We start from the raw sequence: 21,913 nt of genomic DNA, 5'->3' as shown, positions 1-21,913 counted from the left end.
CATTAATGATCGATTACCTCGGAAAAGAATCGAGAATCGCACTCATTCGATCGGTATCAGATAATCGACACTTTTTGTACATTTTGCCGATGATTCTCAAGGCGTTGTTCGTCGAATGAATTTTTGTGATTCACTGATCATTTTAGAACCGAAATGATGAAACGATTTTAACCGATTTTCAATGGTCATTCGTTTTTTATGAATATCTCGCTATTTAGGGCTGATATCGATATTTTCGTAGGGACCTTTTTTGTAAAGCTAATTCATTGCTATGGAAACGGTCCTTACGAAAATTCAGCTGTTCCTCTTACAAACGGTGATATTTTAAAAAATCGTTTTCACTCTTCGAATTTTTTTCGAATTTTCATGAAGAGGAACAGCTGCGACGAAAAATCGGTATCATTGGAATTTTTTTTTAGCTAAATCTAATCTCGCTGATCCCTCATCTAGCCACTAATAATCCTAACGATTATTAGATGACACATTTGCGCAACTCGAAATAATCGTCCTGCCATGACTAAAACCCAGCAAATCCTTACCAATATAATTTTAATTATTCGAGATATCCTCTTATCGAGGGATTTACAATGCGTCCAGACAAACACATTCGTATCGCTGATTGTGGCGATAATGGTATTTGGTGGGCTTTAGTGAGAGGAAATTGATTGCTCAAATTTTTATCGATAACTCGGGAAACACGAGAACTTATCGATCCCCAGGGGATCAAATCTCAATTACCAAAGGTGACGTGCATCGTAATCATTAATAAATAATAATAAATCTGAATATCTGAACAATTTCCACTGACTGCATAACATTTCTGATTTCTTTGAAAATCTCGATTCCACTGAATTCTCCCTACAATGAATGTTTTAATAATAAATAGTCAAATAAAAATCAAAAATTATTCCTCAAATATGGAAATAAGTCCTTCAAAAAATAATTCCCAAAGATTTTCCAAAACCGATAACACCTGATGAGATGTAATTCACCTGATAATAAATAATATTATCGAATCCAACAGAATAAAATAGAAAATGGATTATAAAAAAATCACCCGAATCCCTAAAAATGGCAAAAACACTCATCAATCTCCGCGACAAAGAGGCAATAAAAATAGATTAAGATCACGAGATAAGAATTTTTTCCCGGTGGTGCTATCAGAAAGTAATTAAAGCCGGATCTAATCACACCAGTTGAATTGAAACAGCGATCGTCTCCAATGCATCGTTGCAAATAAATTACCCGAAGTACGTGGAGTTGTCCCCCACAAGAGCAATCATGCCACTTAACCAGATCCCCAGGAGATCCGTCGACGACTAATACCTCCGTCAAGGGTTCTGGTTCCTCAGATGATTCCAGGAATCGGAGGACAGATACGTTAATACGAGTGAGACACCACTAGGTTAAGCAATCCCCCATCAAGGACCTCTCCCGTAATTAGAATCTCCCCAGGTTATCCCCGGAGGTCGTCCTGTCCTGAATTCCCTCCATTCCCTCCAGTTCCTCCATTCCCTCCACTCCCTCCATTCCCCTCATTCCCACCATATTCCACACCACCCCAAGCCGACCATTACTTTTAATGGCGTTGTTAATGAAACTAGGTGTCGCCAAATTAACCTCTCGTTCCAGGAGTGCTCAACCCCTAGATTCTTACCTCAACCCTCAACATTCCCCAAAATATCCCGTCAACACCCCCAAAATCTTCACCCCTCAATGAAACCTCCACAACTTCCCCACCCATCAATAATTCCAATAAACAACATTCACTTTGAAGATAGATAAAACAATTATCGTGAGGTGTTCGCCGGTAATTGAGCGATTCTCGGGTGAAAATAGTTAGCCTTGAAATACCCTGAGTCGGCTGGTGCGAGTGGAAAAAGCCGAGTATGAAAACCACTGTAGAGGGCTGATTACCGCGGTAACCACCCCCCAAGCGCCAATTAATCTTAACTTTTACGGGGCAAACACTTTTCATTAAGCCCATCCCCCTCACCGGTATTTCCCCACTCAACTGGTTTTTCCCCATTTCCCTGGCCTCTCCCTCCGGTGAGCAATCCCTTTTACCACCCCAATTCCAGGGAACCCTGGAGTCTCCTCGCTGTTCACTCCGATCTACACCCTTCCACATCCCCTAGATCCTCTTTCTCGCACCCCCGCTGGTGGGTGGGTGGTAGCCGTTTACTGGGAGGGGAAGGAAAATGGCTCCCAGGACAAGCGTTTAATCTGGCTCTAATTAGCGACTTACCCTCATCCTCATCGTCGGGATGCCTTCACCCCCTCGGGTACCTTCTCAACTTGCCGCTCTGTTTTCTAGAGTTATACTACTTCGGAGTTGACTTGATGGATTTCCAACATTTTTTGTGTAGCTCCTTTGGAAATTCCGAATTTCCGAATTTATTACAACCTAGAAGGAAAAAATAATTTCATTATTAAAGAAAATTAATAGTTATCATTTTATTTATTTCAGTGCAAATTGATTATTTCATTTTTTCTATCCGCAGATAATTATTTCAGGATATTAATGATTGTAGAAATTATTCAGGTGATAGTAATAATAATAATTCGAAATAATTACTGTTTAATAATAATAATTCATGGAGTATTACAGTAAAAAAACTGAAGAGAATTTTTTAAAGAAAAAATAAATAAACATTGAAGTAGATACGATAAAAAATTGATGAATTCCTGAATTATCGCTTGTTACTTTCCGGAGTAATTGAATTTCTCTCTGTACATTATTTTCATGATCATCAGGTGGCAATTGTACCACCAGTAGATAATCCCTTCCTGATGGCAGACTCACCAGTGAATTTTCAGGGGCAGCACCCGCTTGTGCCTTCGAATGACTTCCCCCGATTTTCCGAAATTCAAATTTCATCGCGGAATTCAGGAACTCGTGGTCTGGAAAAAGAGATAGTGGGGGAGTGAGCCACGTGGTGTATATCAGATACAAATACGATTGAAATAAAAAGTGTAGCTCGTGTGTCGATCGGTGAGAGGATTTTCAGCTGTGAATTGCGTTCAACTTTCATCTCCTATCTACGGTTTGGGCATTATCACAAAGATTGGAAGAGATAAAATAACATTCTTAATTTAATCTTGAGCACCAATCGTTCCTCGACATGGTTCAACCTGAAAATTCCCCTGTGCCAGTAAAATTGTGTGATAAATTGAAACTGAACTCGTACGACTTCGCGTGAGTAAAGGTGCCACATGTGTCCGCCATTCAATAAAAATTCATAAGTCAGGAGTATGTTATCACTCGATCCATGATAAACCGTATTCATCGGCACCAGTGGTGCCTCGCGTTATTGATTATCGTGATAATAATTTCCCTCATCTTCTACCTGACGAATATAGAAAAAGCCGATTTCATTGACTGGAGAATTAGAAAGTGGCAGGTTCTCCAGGAAATTGATCAGTTAAAAAGAACAGCTGAGAAGTTCAAGGTAAATACATGACGGAATAATCAGACCTTTCATTTACACTCAAGGAAAAAAATCCGCGGATAATCCGTGATGTTATCGAAAAAATTGTCAAGTACTGACGCGTGTTATTATTTATTCACGGAGGATCGATGAATTGTTGAGGAATTGTTATTGATATCCAGGAAGTGCATTCTCCATGGCTGTCCAGAGCGAATGGTTCTGGAAACGTGAAGACAATTCTTTATTGGAATACGATGTATGCTGAGAAGCACCGACACTTCATGTTTGGCACTGGAGATGTTTTTCGTGATTGTCCAGTGTCCCATTGCTATGGGACCCCCAACAGATCTCTCATGAAGAGTCTTCAGGATTACGACGCCATTCTTTTCCACGGCATCGAGATGAACATCAAGGATTTGCCTACTGCAAGGTCTGACTTTCAGAGGTACATCTTTTTCTCCTGGGAGTCCTCAGCATCCAGGTAATTCGGTGGAACGAAAGGGAGATACTAGAATGTAACAATTTTTTTAGCAAGTCTCACCTCATCGTTTTCATTTAATTTTTTTCTTCCAGACCGATCAATGATCTTTATTTTGTCTTGGCCCCTAATTTCTACAACTGGACGATGTCCTATCGCCTAGACTCCGACATCAGACGGCCCTACGGCAGAGTGAGGGACCTCCTGACCCGCGAAATCGTAGCCCCACCTGGAGATCCCGGGGGGATCGTCCCCTGGAGGAGTCCTGACCCCCATAAACCCAGCGATGGGGAGTTGGAGATCATCAAGTCGAAGAGGAAAATCGCCGCTTGGTTCGTCTCTCACTGCGACACCCGTTCGAGGAGAGAAACCCTTGTGAAAGAGCTTGGAAAATATTTTGAGGTAATTACTCAATCCAGTCCGCAAATTAAAGATCAATCGAGGAATACGTTAAATGATCGGTAGAAATTTTCTTTTAGGTCGACACGTATGGAAAATGTGGAGATCTCGAATGCGATCGGAACAACAATGACGAGTGCTACGATCTCTTGGAGCGCGACTACTTCTTCTACTTCTCCTTCGAGAACACCTTGTGCAGGGACTACGTAACGGAGAAGCTGTTCCTCCCGATGTCGAGGTACGTAATTCCGGTGGTGTACGGGGGTGCGGACTACTCGAAATTCGTCCCTCCGCACTCGTACATTAACATTATGGACTTCAACTCGACGCACGAGTTGGCAGAGTACCTGATCAGGTTGTCAATGAGTCCCGTGCAGTACGCGTCATACTTCTGGTGGAAGAGCCACTACCTCATTGAGGACACAACCAAGTCCACACTCTGCGATTTGTGCGAAAAACTCCACAACGATCAATTACCAAAGAAAAGTATCGATAATTTCACCGACTATTATCTCACGGATCAGTGCTACTCGCCAGGAAATCTATCCTGGAGCAACTCGATGTACCTCAGGAAGAATTAAAAATGTGCAAATCGGCGAATGTTGAATTAAAAATTCATCAGAAATAGTGGAATAAATCCAAATTTTTATCTGTGTCACACAATTTTTCGTGGGACATTAAAAAAAATGTTAAAAAACTTACGGCAGACTAAAGTAAAAATTCTAATTACTTCTGTAATTCGTGGGACTGTTACCTAATTTGTACTTTTCTCTCGGCGCACCTGACAGGTGTCAATTATGCTTGTGGCACGATCACATTCTGATGTTCCTCATGTTTAATTTGAATAGCTCTCATAACTGTCCCAACTCATAATGATGATATCCATATCTAAGATAAACACCCTCGATACTCAGTGCTGTTGTTAATTAATTTATTGATAAATTTACGTAAATAAAATATGCATTTTCTGAACGTCATGGTCCTTACAACGATTCAACAGTACAGATAACTATACAATTTTAAATATATCTACATAAGAATTGGGTTGAGAAGTCTCAGGGGTGAATAGACTTTGGTAAGTTGGCTGGCGATTCGAGGGAATAAATAACGGGAAAGGGATTTCAGCTCATCACTTTGTCTATCCACGGTACGAATTTCTGGATATTCGTGTAGACACCTGGCAGGTGTTCGCGTCCACAGCCAATGCCCCAGGACACAAGCCCTATGAGGACGTGCCTACCTTCCACTGCCATCGTTAAGGGCCCCCCTGAGTCCCCCTGAACAGCAATTAAAATCAATTAATAAATATTAAATTAATCGGATCATCCTTTTCTTCGTGTGTTGACGTACTTGACAAGAGTCTCTTCCTCCTTCTTTATATCCAGCGCAGAGAAAAACGTCGTGGATGGTTTCTCGTCTTCCCGCTGCTCTGAACCACCGCTGACATCTTTCGTTGGGTATCACCTTGAATTTTAAAAGATCACTGCATATTCTGGAGATTTAATTCTGTTCTCATTTTGTATTTTTTACTCGTTAAACTGACAATTGCGAGGAGAAGTAAATAAACTGAGTCAATCATTTGCATTTATGCCTCGACATTGCTCCCGATGTCGAGACAGTGATAAGAACGGTGATTAGAGAACTCAGAAATATTTTATGTGAAGGTAAACGGCCATTTTAATTGGTAAAATTCCAATTAAAACGGTATGTGGGATAAATTCAAATCGAATTTCGCCGGGAGTTTAAGGAGATGTAAATAATTCTGAGCGTTCCCAATTTAAATAGTATTTTAAATAATTCTTTTTTGAGATTGATTTTTAATTCGGCCTATCTTGTTTAAATAATATTCAGCTCCAAGTCGTTATAAAACGATAAATACAACGGCTCGAAAAATCTTTGACAGCTTAATCCGATTGTCTAAGCAAATCTAGTGCTGATAAATTTTCCTCAGCATTATGTAATTTCACTCGAATTTTCCGCTACACCGGGAACAATATTTATGAATAATAGAAACAACAATTGATTGAGTATTGCGAAAGAAATTCAACTAATTCCAGGAATTCTTTATTGACGTGAAAGGAAATAATCCATTATTTGGATTAATTTCTTTAGAATTTCTACTATAAAAAGGAGAAAGGAGATCGATTTGAAAATATTTCGAATGACCGACTGAGGCGCGAAAATGAAAAAATTCAAAAATTCAGCAAACTTTGGGAACTGAAATAGCGATAAATCTGAGAGCAGCGGAGATCTATTGAAAGCTGCGATATTTTTAGTTTCAGTGTAAAATGTTGAATAGCGAGTGCTCACCTCGACATCGACTTCCTGGAGGACCGAGGGTGCAGAGCTCTGTCCGTGCCTGGTCCTCCCCCATCCGGCAACAGTAGCAGTTCTTCCCTGTATCTTGAGATTTCTAGCTGGAAGACAGACCGGTACAATGTGCTGCTTGAAAGCTACCGCCCTGGATAACTTAACCAGTGCAACATCATTCCGGAAGTCCGTGGGTGAGTACTGCGGATGCACCTTATTTTTCCCCAAAACCCATTACCCCATTATTCATCATTACGACACGCATTACCCCAACAATGTACACTAAACCACCTGACCAAGTGACAAGTGAACTCATTACCCCACTAACGCCTTCAATTACCTCTTTTCTCTCTATGTTGTACTCCTCGTGGAGATATTTCTCCGCTGCGTCTCGTACGTCCCACTCGCCTAATCTCACTTTGAGATTGTTATTTGGAGTCCTGGGGGAATGCAAGATAAATTATGAGAAATAGTGGGAACTGCTCTTTAAAAATTTGTACTTCAATGGGAAAGAATTACTGACGTTGCGACACAATGTGCAGCAGTCACGACCCATCGATTATTGAGCAAGGCCCCTCCACAGGATAATTTCTTGGATAAAAATCCACTCTTTATTATCGCCGCCTGGAAATTTCAATTCAGTTTCAATTAGAAATGTCCATTAAATTTATAATTAATCCCGATAGTTCAAAGTGAAGTGCAATTTAATTATCAACAGCTTAACAAGAGCTTTAATCAATGCCGAAGTCTCCGGAAGAAGTTTCGGGTTACTTTGTAATTTTTTGAAATGTCAAGAGTCATTTCCAATATTGCAACGAGTGGTCGAAAATCCGGAATAATAGTCAGGCGAAAGGATGAGAAAAAAGTTGAAGATTCTCGAGCGTGTCAGGGACTCTCACCTGCCACGGATGACTGCCGAAGCTCGAGCTGTGTCCACCAACGATTCTGTTACTCCTGGTGTAGAGTTCTCCGCAGCCTGGAATAAAAATTCAAATTTCAATCAATTGCCCGAGAGAATCTTAATCCCCGAGAGCCACGTTTAGCATGAGAGTAAAGAATTAAATGAGAGACTGGTGCACAATTTTCAGCTTCCAGTGGTGGCATTGGTCCTGCCATTCGATATTGACCTCCGGGTTAAGCAGATTGCAATGAAATAGTGAGAGAAAGTCATAGAAGTGCTCGTGCTGGGATCCTTGATTACTGAAGGACTTTCTTGCACTCGTGATTTAAGTTCTACAGGTCCTTATCCTGAGGATAGGATTGATAATCAACGGTAGTACCGTGATGAGGAGGTCGATTGATCTCGTAGTCATCGTCGGGGTAGTAGTTTGGATGACTGGCCTCTGGACGATTTGGATAGCTGTCGTAGGGTGATACCTCGTTCGGACGCTCCTGCTCCCAGGCTGAATACGTTGGCTCGTAAATTCCTGGATCTTCATTAACAACTGGATCGTGATGATAATTCGGACGCTGCGGACGAGTCTGGCTACCGTAGATACGAACATCATCGTCTACGTAAGGACGATTCGACAGGCCCAAGAAGGCTAGAAGTTTTCTTCTTCAAGTTCAACGAATTACACGAATTCACGAGATCACGAATTACTCTCGAAACTTCGAAAATTGAAAATCGAAAATTGCATCCTAACGATTGCTTGAATTCTTTCTTAAAACTTCCGAAAATTCTTACCGCATTTTATTTTTTATCTTCTATAAATTCCTTGAGAAATTAAATATTGATAAATGATAAATGATAAATATGAAAACCACTCACTGGCATTTTGCAGGAGCGCAACGCCGCTGGGCCTTTGCGGCTCCTTTTCTGGAATGTCATCGTCGTCGACACAGCAGCTCCAGATGAGTCCTCCGGAGCACAAATCAACGGGTCTTCCTCCCCCAAGGACACAGCTGATGCTCAGTCCGCACTCGAATCTAGCCCCCTTGTACTTGCACGTCTGAGGGATCACTGGAATAAAATAAAAAATAAAGAGCCATTACTCCCCAGATCCGGAAGTGTCTAACGGTTACCACCACCACCCGCCCTCAACTCATCAACTCAAAATAATAAAAAAATAAAAAAAAACATAAATTGCATTTCCAGTGGAGATTTAGCGCGCGATAAATAGACGGACGTCGTCATTAGCTTTATTGTTGTTAAGTGTAACACAGTGGACACCGGTTGGCAGTCAAGCAGCGAGACGAACTGTTCCTTCATAATAATCATCGATGTTTTTAAGACATACTTCTCCCAAGCATATCCATAATCCCGCTATGAAGATGAGTTGCATGGCCGCGGTTGTCCTCGGTGGTGTAATTGCGTTTTTTCCTGAGGGTTTCAACAAGGAGAAGCCCCTGCTCGTGGCTGGACAATTTTCTTCTCCGTCCATGTCTCCCCCTGGCCTCATCCCCATACTCATCCTCAAACTCCCTGACACTCTGCCCCCGAAGATTCGCCAGAAGACTCTGAAGTTCATTTTGACCACCGGCCTCTGCCTCAAACGACTGGAGATCCGCCAGCTCCGTCTCCATGTCCTCTTCCATCATTTTACTCTGAATCTCGAGATTCTTTCTGTGAATTTTATTGGAATGAGCGGATGACCTCGGCCCGGATGATCGACGAATATCATCGCCCCAGGGATGTCCCTCCACTGGGAAGAAACTCCTCCGCGTGCTCCACCCTGAGGTAATCCTCTCCAGTCTGTTATCACTGTTTCGGTGCACATCCCTTCCCTCGGTCTTTGAAACATTATTTATCAGGACAAGGACCACTAGAACAGCCAGGGAAGAGCTCCGGGGCCTGGGGCCAGATCGGATGATCATCATTTCCAACTTGGAAATGTCTGCACTAATTCGTGCCCTCTGGTAATTGAAAATCCATCGGTAATAATTGATATCGCGATGTGGGGACTTCAGGACATTTTCAAGTACTTGGGTGGAAACTTGACGACGAGCACTGCCACAGGAATACCGAACAACTACCAGACTGTCACAAGTGGCGGTAGCTGGAGTGTCTTGAACGTCTCTATTTGCTTTCACCGACTTTGGCTTTCCCGTACCAACGGCGATGTCGCTTCTTCTTCCTCCAGTGTCCCCCACCCCTCGAGGAATCGTGCTAACAATCATGCCCAATACCATCCTCTGGGGCCTCGCCCTCTTCCTTTCTCCTATTTTCGTACCGTCATCCTCTTGGTTATTCTTCCCGTCGTTCTCCCGGTGTCGGATTATTTCCCGAATTTATCACTTGATTCTCAACTCCCTCGATTATCTCCTAGTTCGATTGAGTTTCGTTTGGACTCTTGACATAATTTCACTGGTATTTTTTTTTAATGAGATTGAGGAAAAATTGCGGGGTTGAGGCCTCGCGTGTTGTCTTTGCGTCACGCTTTGGTGATCATCGTCTTCCTAAAGAAACTTGTCGCTGGGGCGAGTGGATCCTCGCTTGTTGTCCCCTTTCTCTTTCGTGCCAAACAGTCACGTTGAAAAATTAACGCGTGAAATATAACTATTCGTTCTCTTCCGCAACGTGACAAAATTGTATGGGTGGCATGCATGACGATAATGGTGATGTGACCACGCGGATTTTTTAGATCGTGTGACTCCAATGTCGACTCGGCCGTGACGAAGACACTTGGTTACTTCGGAGTTGTTTTTTTTTATCTGGGTACTGCTGGACGACACCTTTCAAGAAAACCTCGCGAACTGGTTTATGTGATATTGATATTAGCGATGATCGAGATTAGGGGGTTTACTTACGTCCTAGCTCGTCGAAGAAACGCCAGGTCGGGATTTCATTACTCGTGACATCCTTCTCGGTTGGGTCTGAAGTTTAAATAATTCATTGTTTATTCACCGGGCTGAAGATGCGAGAATAAATATTTTAAAAAGTAGAAGAAATTTGCAAGAAATTTATCAAAATTCTTGTACTGAAAAATCAGTGAAGGATCGATCGATCAATTTTAGTGAAAAAACGCACCAGTAGTCAAAAATTTATCATTCCTCCGTCCAGCGGCGTCGGTGGAGAGTTCCAGAAAGACAATAAAAATAGCAGCTGCGAGGCGAAAAAAGGCAGTCCTCATCTCACCGGGAAATCGGAGTCCCTGAAACCGTATTTTAGCCGAAATCTCGGATTGATCGTCGCTTCATTGGCGGCCGCTGAGAGGAATCATGGAGACAGTCTCCAACATCATCAGCACAGCCAACGTCGTAGGAGGGAGCCAGGCCTCCCTCACGTTGAAAAATCTTCTTGAATCTCGATTCAACATGTACGCACACAGAATTGTGCGATAAGTGGGACAGGAAAGCAGGCCACTGAAACAAGTGGAACGGCTTTTAGTGCTCGTAGGGAATCAGTGACGTTCACCGCTCGACATGAAATCCAACTTTGCCTCCATGTGTTGGACAATGACGATCAAACGAGTCATTAGTGAAAGTTTTTTCTTCTCGTTCCTTCCCTGACTTTCGACTTTTGATTATTACTGCGTAAGAATCTGGTAATTGTTCGGGGGGCAATTCGGCAATCATTTCCCAAAAAAAAAACTGCCGGTAAAAACACAAATTTGCGGATCACTATGTTTTTTAGGGATATCTCCGAAACTATGGGATATTCTAACATTTTTGTTTAGACCATTTTTTTAGGGCGGGCTCAGATCTACGAAAAAGGTTATTACGAAAATTTCGGGGTCTCCTTTCGTTTTGGAGATAATTACCGGTTTATATGATATCAAAATCTCGCGCCTCGGAAAATTCATCCGTCGTTTTGTAAATTGTAATTTGCTGTGTTTGTTGAACTGTTTTATTTATTTATGAAGGGGAAACGTTCGAAAAATTGTTTTTTGGCTTGGGAAATTTATGCGGGTCAATTGACAAATGGAAAAGGGGGTGGAGCTGTTTTAATTGAGTGTTCCATCTTTAGACTAACAAATTGTTTCAATATTTTCTTTTCAGTTATGACAATGACCGGATGACGAGAGCTCTCTTCGATGGGTGCGATAAGAATATCGAGTACGAGAGGGAAATAAAGAAAGTAAGTGGGTGAGGCCTTAACATTGGTGGGGCCCAAGGGCACTTTCGCCTCGATCAGGATCAGGTTCATTCGGCCTTTCCCGCGAGAAAAAATTTGCACAAAAATTGGCAAACGGGAAGTCAAAATAATAATACGAATTCCATTCTAGACATTCCGCTAATTCTCGACAGATTATTCATTGAGAATCCCTTCATAAAAAAATGAGAACTGAGAATTTTCAGAAAATTCAAGGAAACTCGGCAGTAATTATTTATTCCCGTGAATTTTTAGAGACACTTGAAATTCTAGACTTCACCAGAAATAGGAGAAAAAGTCTTTCTTCTGAAAATTCAAGAGAATAATTTCTAGATGCAGTTATTTTTTTTTAATAATAGAGTACCGAGGATGCGCTGTGCAATTTTAATCCAACTTTTCTCTCTTAGCTGTGGAGTCGGTTCGAATCCATAAAAACCAGTACTTTTACTTCACAAAGAGATAAATATTCCAGTGAAACCCACGATTCACGTTGTCAAAAGCAGACCATGAAATTGGCGGTGTTAAATAGTTTCTTAAATTCTCAAAAAGGGTCTTTTCTTCCAAATAAGTGTAACTCCTTAACTTTTACTTTCCTCGGTTTTTGGTTTTATTAACTTTCCCACCAGCTTTTAACATGACTCTCGATTTAATATTCACATCCTGTGGTTGCAGGGAAAATATAATCACCGAGGGGCTGGGAAAACTCATTAATTCGATAATTTCACTTTATGTTCGCGGTAATAAAGTCACTTTATGTTGGAACTTACCTCGATTACTCGTCGCGTAATGTATTGAATCACAATGGATTAATTGACCGGGGCAAGGGGTGGATTGATTAATTCATGTATTAATGGGCTGAATCGAGTGATTACGATGGGAGGCGCGGGTCCAGGGATTAGGACAGGACGGAACACCGGTGACTACTGATGAGGAACAGAAATATCGTCATTCAGACAACTCTAGACTGTGAACAAGTTTAACAGCCTCCTCACCTCACTCTCTCACCAAAGAATATTGGGACCCCTTCAGTGTATTCAATGCCATCCGTGAGTGAAATCTTGCCTCTCTCATTCCTCTCCTCGCCTTCTCCACTTTCATTTTTTTTCTTCGTATTTTTTTCTCCTTTATCTTCACCCGCACTGAGATAAAGTATGATTTTTTTCGGCGCTGTGATCCCGATGAAATCATGATATTTTCGATTTTCATGGTCTTCTAATACTTTTTCAAAAATTTTGAATTTTCAAATTTCAGTGAGTACTTCCTCCATTTTCATGCTCTCCTGATAATTTTTCAAAAATTTCGACTTTTCGAATTTTAGTGAATACCTCCTCCATTTTCATGCTCCCCTAATACTTTTTCAAAAATTTTGAATTTTCAAATTTCAGTGAATACCTCCTCGATTTTCATGCTCTCCTAATACTTTTTTAAAAATTTTGGATTTTCAAATTTCCGTGAATACCTCCTCGATATGCATGTTTCCCTGATACTTTTCCCAAAATTTCGAATTATCGAATTTCAGTGAATACCTCCTCCATTTTCATGGTCCCCTGATACTATTCACTGAAATTTTAAAATTTTATGGAGTTTTTATTTCCTGGTCCCTTTGACAGCGGGACTGCCGAGTCGGCTGAGGGGCAGACACCCCCATTGTGTGTGACGCCCTCCCTCTCTTAGGGTGCAGTACTACGATGGGGTGGGGTCACTCAAACCCCCAAGACTGTGCCTCTCCTTTAGTCAATCCTCTCTGGTTTTAATGTTGTACCGTATGGTGCTGCCTCCATTTACATCGAAGAAACTTTTCCCTCCGTTCATTCCCAGGAGATGGCGAACTCCGTTTTGACAGATCTGTGTTTTTGATTATGCCACTGTGTAATTGACACTATTTTCGTTTTGCTCATTTTCGCAATAATCAGATCACCTGTTCGCTGAATAAATCATTAACACGAACACCTAAAAAAGCCTCGAAAAATGCAATATCCCGGGTGAATGATAAAATTATTTATCAGACTGAACGAGATATCTACGTAAAACAATCATCTGTCAATTTAATTGCCAGTGAATTGTCATTCAATCGTTGCGGACATGGGTGAATCGGAGAAACCATTCGCCTGCTCCTCTCCAGGGTGTAATATGGTGAGTAAAAATTCATTTACGATTGCATTTAATGTCTCACCGTCCGCTCCATGGACATAACCTCGTTGAACGACCAATTACTCCGATCAATTGAACGTTATATTGTCCAGAGCTTCACAAATGAGGATCATCTGACGGTCCACAAGAAGAAACACGATATGATCCTGAATTTTGGAACCAACAAAACAGGTGTTTTCGTCGGTGAGTGCCTCCAATCATTAATTAAGAGTAACTCATTAAAAAAAAATCTTAATTACCTGTTTTTTTTTAATTATAACTCCTCCCAATCTTCTCCACGAAATTGGCTGTCAAAAATTTTAATTCTTTTCATTCATTCATTTTATTTTATTGTATATTTTTTACCATTACAGCTGATCAAACGCCCACACCAACGAGATTCATAAGGAACTGCGAGGAAATGGGTTTATTTCAGGATTTGCAGAACGTTAATCCGTTCGACGAGACTTTCAGAAGAGCTGTGGAATCGGGGAAACTTGGATCATTACCAGAATCCGAGGTTCACACTTTAGTCATCATGAGTGATTTATTTGGCATGCAGTGTACCGTTAATTATCTGTTTGTTTATTCAATTTTAGATGGTTCAGAGTGATGATACCCTGCACACTCCCCAGGTTTTTCCTCATATCGAGAATGATCAGTCCTCAGGGAGCAGAAAATTATCCTCAGATACCCCTGACGATCCCTGTGAGCTCCAGAAAAATATCGTTGACACGACGACAATCACAAAAACTACTGAGACAGTTGTTATAGAGGAAGCTGACACCTCTGTAACATCTGTTTTAACAACAGCATCCAACAGTCTGTGAGTTTTAATTAATTCATCAAGTTTACTAATTATTTGGCTGGTTATTAGAAATTTGGGGATTGAGTCCTCCAGGAATGAAATTTAATACGTAATTGTTTCGTAATTCAATAATTTTCGTAATTGGGTAGGAAATTTTATTCATTTGACGGAATAGACGATTCTGATTCTGCAGAAGTGGAAGTTTTATTACTGCAACGTCAGGAGAGAATTGATAATTTCCAGATTAATCGAAAATTCATATTTGATTCATTCAATCTTCGCAAGATAAACGAATTGATTATTTCTTTACTATTCATTCTCCTCGGATATTCCCACTCCAGCTCTATCTTATCCGTCAAGTTAGCGATAAATTCCGCGAGTTGTCTGTTCGATTGGCTCTTGAAACATTGAGGAAACCACTGAGGGAATAATTCAACAACTACTTTGCTTCTGCTCGAGTTATTCACTCCCTGAATCTCTCATTTATGCAGATCAATAAACAGAGAGGAACTTCAGCTCATTTTGAAGATGGACGATGGTAAATTGATGCCACTGTCAGCAATTCCAGCTTGTGGTTCAAACAGTGTTTCTGGTATTACCACTCAGCCAGTGGAACCGCAGACTATCGTTATAAAAACAGATTCTCCAGTTAAATGCCCGCAGACTGCGGAATCGAAGAAGGAGAGGCTGTCTCTGGCGAAAATGGTAAATTAATCCAATTGTCACAACTCCGTCATCGAACGAAAATTCCCATATTAAAATTCAAAAAATGAAAAAAAAAATGACAATTCATAATTTTTAAGATAAATCGATATTTAACAAAATAAAAAATTGAATTTCCAGAAATTGAAGCAAGTGCTTATCAAAAACGAGTTTTCTGCTGAGCAAAACCCAAACCTCGAGGAATCTACTAATTTCACCCCCAAAGCTCAGAAAGAAAAACCTCAAGATCCACATAAAAAGCAAGATATTCTCGCGCGAAATCGTGCAAGTTCGATGCGGGCCCGAGCAAAGCGAAAGCAGTGGATCGAGCAGCTGGAAAAATCGATGCAGAACGTCAATGAGTTGAACACAGTTCTCCAGCTGGAGATAAAATCCCTTCGCTCTGAAGTTGCGAAGCTCAAGACCCTTTTGTTGGCTCACAAAGACTGTCCAGTTACCAAGGCCATGGATAAAGGTAAACGAAATTCCACGAAACTCACAGCAACCAAAATTTATTCCCTTTATTTTGATGAAAATTTCAGTTATGGTAAAATGTACTATAAAAAAAATATTTATTTATTTCTACTCACACTATTGCACTTAAATCTGACAAATAGTGGAAATAAAATTTTGCAAATCGTTATGAAAATAATGAATCGTTCCAGACATCATCTTGGAGGCCCAGATGGTCTCAGTGCCTCATTTTCTCGAAGTTCCTCCAAGTGACTTATCGACTCCAGTATTCTCAGAAAAACGAAAATCCTCAAACGACTGTCCAAAATCAGCAAAACGAAGGCCGTCAGTTCTCCACCAGAAGCAATCAATTCTCCTCCCAAAATTCGAGGATAAAAATGTACCGATCTGCGTGACAAAACTCGTACATGGCCCCTCCCAGCCCCTGAAGATCGTAGAGCTCGATAAGAGGGCCAACAAATCGATCCTCATCCTCCAGAACTCCTCTCTGCGAAGGGCCCAATGCCTCAACTCCCGTCAAATTGTCCAGGTGGATCAGAGATTTCAATTGATGAACGTTGCCTCCAAGAGCACTGGAGCCTAGACCCGAACTCAAAAATTGAAGGAAAAAAATACAGAGCTATTTGGACTTCGACTGCAATTCCATCTGGAGAAAATTAATTCACACCGAGTGCTGGATATTCTGTTTTTGGAGGCATGCCCTCGAGAAGTGGTCGTTCAAGTCCAGTAGTCATCCGGAAGCAATTACCTCTCAAAGTGTTCGATACAGAGCCAAATCCATTAGTGTCAGCTGCCAGGGCCATTATAATTTCTCACCCAGTATTAATTATTAGTTCAATTGTTTTATTCGTGTTAATTGCATCGGTGAGTGCATTTTCTGTTGAGTATTTTATTGAAAATAGGCGATAAGTGTTTATTGACAGTTCATTTTCAGCTGTTCAAGTTATAAATAAAGAGGAACATGTGGATGAATCATTTGGGCTTTTATTACTTAGCATTATTCCCTGATGAGTCAAATAACCATTCATTTCTGAAGTACTCCATAATCGAATAGTTTCATCATGTACAATTGCCTTTATTGATTACAATCATTCAGCCCCGTTCACAATCAAAATTATAGATACTGAAATAAACCAAATGAAAATACAAATGAGTTCTCATACATTCCGTCGTTTTTATTAATTATTAACCAAATCGTTAATTTCGGTCAGTGCATGATGAAAAATCATTGAAACACATTATCTCTGTTTATTCAATTGAGTAATACCTCGTGGCCCATTCCAGTGACGTAATCCCTCATTCCAATCTCCAAAAACAAATAAAAAAAAAGCGAATCATCTCAGCTCTCGTGATGATCTCGCCACCAATTAAAAACCAGTAGACCAACAATGATTTTCTCTCGATTTTACGTCCCGTGATGTATATGTAACCCTCGGGCCCTTATCAGTTCTCCGTCCAGTCGAGACGACTATTTACACCGGACAAGGGAATGATAAGGGGCTTTAGGCACGTGCGAAGTCCACCAGAACAAATTCCCCCGAAAAATCCTCCCCACCTGCAGCAATTCTCACATCTTCCTCTCCTCATCCCTGGAAAAAAAAAAGAAATACTCAAACGGAAATACCAGGTATTTGTCAGGGCCGGAAACGCCGAGATAACTCCGTTGAATCGTCATGGGCATGTCTCCAAATATAAAAAGACCAGAAACATTTACAAAAAAAAAAAATTATGAAATAGAATCGACTCACTGTAGCGAGATAGAACGGAGACACTGGCCATCGTCGACTATCGGGTTTACTTTCTCGACAAATATCGTCGACAACGGTTTTCCTATGCCATGATAATAGCCACCCAGCAGCGATAAGGATAAAAACGGCATTGGCGTGTCTCTGCCCCCACAATTCGAAATGTTCTCTCGTTTAAACTCTCGTGTTGTGAGTTTCACACGCATGAACTATTTTTACGCCTCACGATTCTCCCACCTACTTTATACAGAACTTTGAGAAAACCGAACATATATTCTCTCGGTTTACTCATACGTTACTTACTCATAAATAACTCAAATAATCTCCGCCCAGATTACCACAAAAAAGCTGAGACGAGAATGGAGTATTTATCGAGTGAAGGTCTCTTAATTGCGCTATTTTACGTTCTCTTAAGCAGATGAATAGGGGAATATTATTCCTAGTCTTTTGAATTCTCGGTGACAGTTCAGTCTGTCGTTTCAATGTCGTGAAGTTAATTCCATTTGAAATTGAATTACTTAGGAAGTGGCAAAGTGAGATTTATTTTGAGAAATCGTGATTTTACAGAAGATATTAAGAGACCCAGACTTCAGATGCAAGTACTTGGAAAATTCGTTGCTTTTATTTTAGATTCGGAGATAGGCCTCCAACACTTGCCCTTTACTTTAATTTAAATTGGTCTGTACACCGGGAAGTCAAAGCCTCATTGAGTATTCGAGACAGCCATTGATTTTTCAGGAATAAAATGCAGATGAATTTCATGTAAATGTGTAGTTGTTAGTCTGAAGGTTTTTATTTGAAATGTCAAGAGTATTGGGAACTACTGAATTTATAATTTATTTAAAATCGTCTCGAAATCTCTTTCTGGTTATCCCAATGTTGTTCCAACAAATTGTTAATAAAAACCTTCAACAATAAGAGGTAAAAGTGACCATAATACTCTCAATTCTTACACACGAGTCGAAAGAACATTTTTATCAACGAAAATTCTGGGTAACGTAAAACGTGAAGTTTATGTTTTGATTTTAGAGTCCAAACAGAGTTCAATAAATGAAATCCCACGTCACCACTAAAAACACGATATGTCCCAATTATTATTCCTCTATTCATAATGGATTTCTGGCAATCGGATAATTAAAATCCAATTGTAAGAAATTACTCATACAATGACTCAATAAAAAATCCTTCACTGAAATTAATCCCAAACAAAACGAAATTCCGAGAAGAAATTCTCTGTTCAGTATTAGAGTACAGAGCCCCATGTATATGACAAAGAATAAATAGAGTAAATAGAGTAAATAGACTAAATAGACTAAATGGAGTGAATAAAGTAAATAAAATAAAAATCCTCACAATCGTCACGAAAATTAGAATGATTCACCAGTTCTCCCGATAAAGAATCCCATTGTTCCCACCAAATGGTTCAGCCTCGACTAAGAATAACCACAAAGAAAAAGCGATTTCCACATCTTGAACTCGCGCTAAAATTCAATTCCCGAGTATTTTCATCATGTAACACCCAAAAAGTGGAAAAACCACGCTATCAACCACGAGGCAAACACCGGTCACGTGTCAATATCGCGCACGAGCACAAAGTCATCTCCATCTAGAGTACATTACATATTCACATCACAGATGCACATCCAGATATCACGTAATTATCCCCAGGACTCCAATTGTACCCTGGGATACCGAACTCTCGATGTGAAGGAAAATTAAAAGAATATATTCTTTCCAAGTGGAGGATGCAAGTGTTACGGAACAAAATTGCGCTAATGGGATTGTTAATTGGATCTGGTGACACGAGTGGTAGAGGCTCCGGGTGAGTCATCCCCATGGAATTTTTAGGGGAACGATTAATCCGATGGTGGTGAGGGAAAATAATTTGTTTCTTTTTTTTTAAATTTCTCAACTTGCCGGCTGCTCGTCGACGACTGAACTCCCAGCAATTCTCGATTTCCCTTCGCACCCTTATGCCGCAGATGAGGGCGCCATCTTCGTTGCCGCCCCTCTTTACCCGTCGAACCTCGTCACCGTCGGCCTCGTCACCGTCTGTTTCCATCTCCACGGGACACATTTCCACCCAGTGGCGTCGAAACACTAGTTATTCCACTAGATAATGCGCGCGCTGATCTTTCATATTTTTTTTATTCAATTCAAGAGCATCACGCATTTCATATCTGACAGTAGGAAATTTCATTTCATTCCATTTTCATCTTTTCCATTTTTCACAATTGAATAAAAATAGTATAATAATAATAATAATTATTATTATTATATAATTTTGTCATTTCATCATTTAATTTTCATTAAATACCTCGAACTGACATTTGCAAAAAAAGTCAAAGCAAAACTCGCGGAATAGCAAAATAAATCCATGGATATTCCGTTAAAAAATTGTGTAAATTGGTGGAGTAAATGCTAATTAAAAATCGAACCCGTGATGAATGAGAACGGAATCAAAGAGCCATTTTTTTTTTATTGGAATCATTACCGAATGATTCCAATGAAAAAAAAATGGCGATACAATATGCCGTGAAAACGCGGAAAACCGTATTTCCGCACAATATTCCCTCGTCACGGCTGACGTACCACTTTATTACGCCTCCCACAAATTTTCACCCCCCTCCGACACGCGAGCTCACATGATTAAGGTGAGAATAAAGCACCGAACGTTGAGAAAAAGATGAAAGAAGACGAGGGTGGAAACAAATGTGCGAGGGTTCTCTGGAAGCACTCGTGCGACCAACAGCCGTTAACCTCCGGTGCAGCTAAATCTCCATCGTGTTGACGTGGTCCCCACCACCACCCCGGAGGAACCAAGGGGGTGAAATAACCCTTGCGACTCGTTTAATCCCGCGCAGTGGCCACTGCCACGTCGCACCCCCAAGTCCATTTTTTTTTTTTTTCATTTTTTGTTAGACTCTCACTCACCCCTCCGGAGAATATCTCCTTGGACCATCCAATTGGCCCATCCCCTCGGCATAATGAAATTGACGGAAAGTGGGTACCACCTTTTTTTTTTCGGTAGAATGGGGTGACCCCTCCCCCTCTTCAAATACAGCAGCGCTAATCGAAGGGAAAAAAAAATCACTTCACGTGGAGCTTTTTTCTTTTTTCCTCCACTCGTTTTTTACATCTCCCTCCATTCTTTCGCCTTTTTACTCCAAACGGGAAATGGAATCGTGGGATTTATTAGGTACCATCCACCGCGCCAGTTCTTTTTGTTCTCTGACCTTTCGATTTTAGGGTTTTTTTCTTTTTTTTTTTCCCCTTTTTCAGGCTCGGGTTTTTGATGGCTCTCTCTTTCTGTCGGCTGGGATTCGACTCGAATTATGTAGAACACGTGTCTGGCACTGGTGTACGGCATATTTTATGGACGAAATATGGCTGAAGTGCGCGGGTACTCGTTGCGGTTCTGTTTAGGATGGAATTGTGGACCATTTTTGCTGGGATTTTTGCTTCTCCACCAGGCGATAATACTAGGGATTCCTGGTTTGCATTATTCTGGTCGATCTGCAAACAAACAGTGCGGGAATGTTTAATTAATGAAGCTATTCGTCTCGATGGTGATTGCAATTATCAACAAAGATTGAGGCATGCTGGGGAATAATGCAGGAATATCTCATATCTCGAAATCCAAAGGAGATATCACTATTTTGCATAAAAAACAATTTGTTGAGTGTTAAAAGAGCTACAAAAAATGTTCCCATGAAATTTCCGGCATCTCTCTTAGATTTCCAGATATCACTTGAAAACCTTTTTGGAAAATCAATTAACAAACCAGATTATTTAATTATTTCATTGAAGTTGCTTTTGTTAATATCTTCAGTTGAATATAGTTTTTTTATAACGCACTGGAGGATTAATTAAAACATGACAGCCCCTCGATTCGATATGCTAATGAGTCACATTGTATTCAAACTAAATTCCCCTGTTTTCATAAACTGTCAGGATGACGGGGTCAACTGTCTAGTGATGTCGAATGCTTAAATCGATTCTCGAAATCAATGAATCCGAAACACTCGAGCGAGTCAAGGAGATTATCTCCATCTGTAATCTCTGTTCACCCGGGGGTAGGAGAATTCAACCGGAAGAGTCGTTTCTCCACCGCTGTCACAGCATTCATTGGTATTTTTTTTATCCACAGATTCCAATTCCCGTTCATAACAGACTGAACTGACGCTGGACATTTCCTATTGAAATCTCAAAGAATAGAAATTGTAACCACTTTAATCTCCCATACTCCTCTATCAATACAGAATTCTGTATTCTATCAATTTTAATTTCAATTTTGCCATCTTTGTATTTTTATAATAAATATTAGAGATTATACCAGATTGTACTAAATGTTTTTCATAAACAAATTAAGGTTCACTTTATATTTCGTTTTTGTGGAGC

General features: G+C 40.5%; 3 protein-coding genes across 9 annotated transcripts; 2 read left to right on the top strand and 1 right to left on the bottom strand.

Moving 5' to 3' along the window:
• The first annotated feature begins 587 nt into the window (after window positions 1-587).
• On the top strand, window positions 588-4,955 carry LOC105269540 (alpha-(1,3)-fucosyltransferase C-like). Its single transcript, XM_011309877.1, has 6 exons — window positions 588-633; window positions 3,248-3,253; window positions 3,364-3,452; window positions 3,614-3,912; window positions 4,005-4,311; window positions 4,389-4,955. The coding sequence occupies exons 1-6, from the start codon at window positions 588-590 to the stop codon at window positions 4,887-4,889; spliced, it is 1,248 nt and encodes a 415-aa protein (XP_011308179.1). The 3' UTR covers window positions 4,890-4,955.
• Window positions 4,956-5,222: 267 nt separating this feature from the next.
• LOC105269491 (serine proteinase stubble) lies at window positions 5,223-12,579 on the bottom strand. 4 transcript variants are annotated; one of them, XM_011309789.1, is made up of 11 exons: window positions 12,421-12,579; window positions 10,589-10,923; window positions 10,369-10,434; window positions 8,390-8,581; window positions 7,899-8,162; window positions 7,518-7,594; window positions 7,142-7,242; window positions 6,959-7,058; window positions 6,619-6,831; window positions 5,659-5,772; window positions 5,223-5,585 (listed from the first exon to the last, which is right to left on the bottom strand). In XM_011309789.1, the coding sequence occupies exons 2-11, from the start codon at window positions 10,689-10,691 to the stop codon at window positions 5,430-5,432; spliced, it is 1,386 nt and encodes a 461-aa protein (XP_011308091.1). In that variant the 5' UTR covers window positions 10,692-10,923; window positions 12,421-12,579; the 3' UTR covers window positions 5,223-5,429. The 4 variants fall into 4 exon arrangements, with proteins under 4 accessions (XP_011308091.1, XP_011308092.1, XP_011308089.1 ...); XM_011309790.1 differs by lacking the exon at window positions 7,899-8,162 and having other exon boundaries at window positions 12,421-12,569; XM_011309787.1 differs by lacking the exons at window positions 10,369-10,434; window positions 10,589-10,923; window positions 12,421-12,579 and adding an exon at window positions 8,859-9,852.
• Atf-2 (Activating transcription factor-2) lies at window positions 10,967-17,096 on the top strand. Of its 4 annotated transcripts, none has more exons than XM_011309793.1 (9): window positions 10,967-11,094; window positions 11,560-11,638; window positions 13,660-13,786; window positions 13,897-13,987; window positions 14,158-14,303; window positions 14,383-14,609; window positions 15,083-15,296; window positions 15,435-15,768; window positions 15,959-17,096. In XM_011309793.1, exons 3-9 carry the CDS (start codon window positions 13,736-13,738, stop codon window positions 16,348-16,350), a joined length of 1,455 nt encoding a protein of 484 aa, XP_011308095.1. In that variant the 5' UTR covers window positions 10,967-11,094; window positions 11,560-11,638; window positions 13,660-13,735; the 3' UTR covers window positions 16,351-17,096. The 4 variants fall into 4 exon arrangements, with proteins under 4 accessions (XP_011308095.1, XP_011308094.1, XP_011308096.1 ...); XM_011309792.1 differs by having other exon boundaries at window positions 10,967-11,105; XM_011309794.1 differs by lacking the exons at window positions 10,967-11,094; window positions 11,560-11,638 and adding an exon at window positions 12,625-12,699.
• The last annotated feature ends 4,817 nt before the right edge of the window (window positions 17,097-21,913 follow it).

This window comes from Fopius arisanus, unplaced genomic scaffold, assembly GCF_000806365.1.
Source record: "Fopius arisanus strain USDA-PBARC FA_bdor unplaced genomic scaffold, ASM80636v1 scaffold00070, whole genome shotgun sequence".
NCBI lineage: Eukaryota > Metazoa > Arthropoda > Insecta > Hymenoptera > Braconidae > Fopius > Fopius arisanus.
The sequence above is the reverse complement of the archived record's forward strand: the minus strand, read 5'-3'. Positions and strand labels throughout refer to the sequence as shown.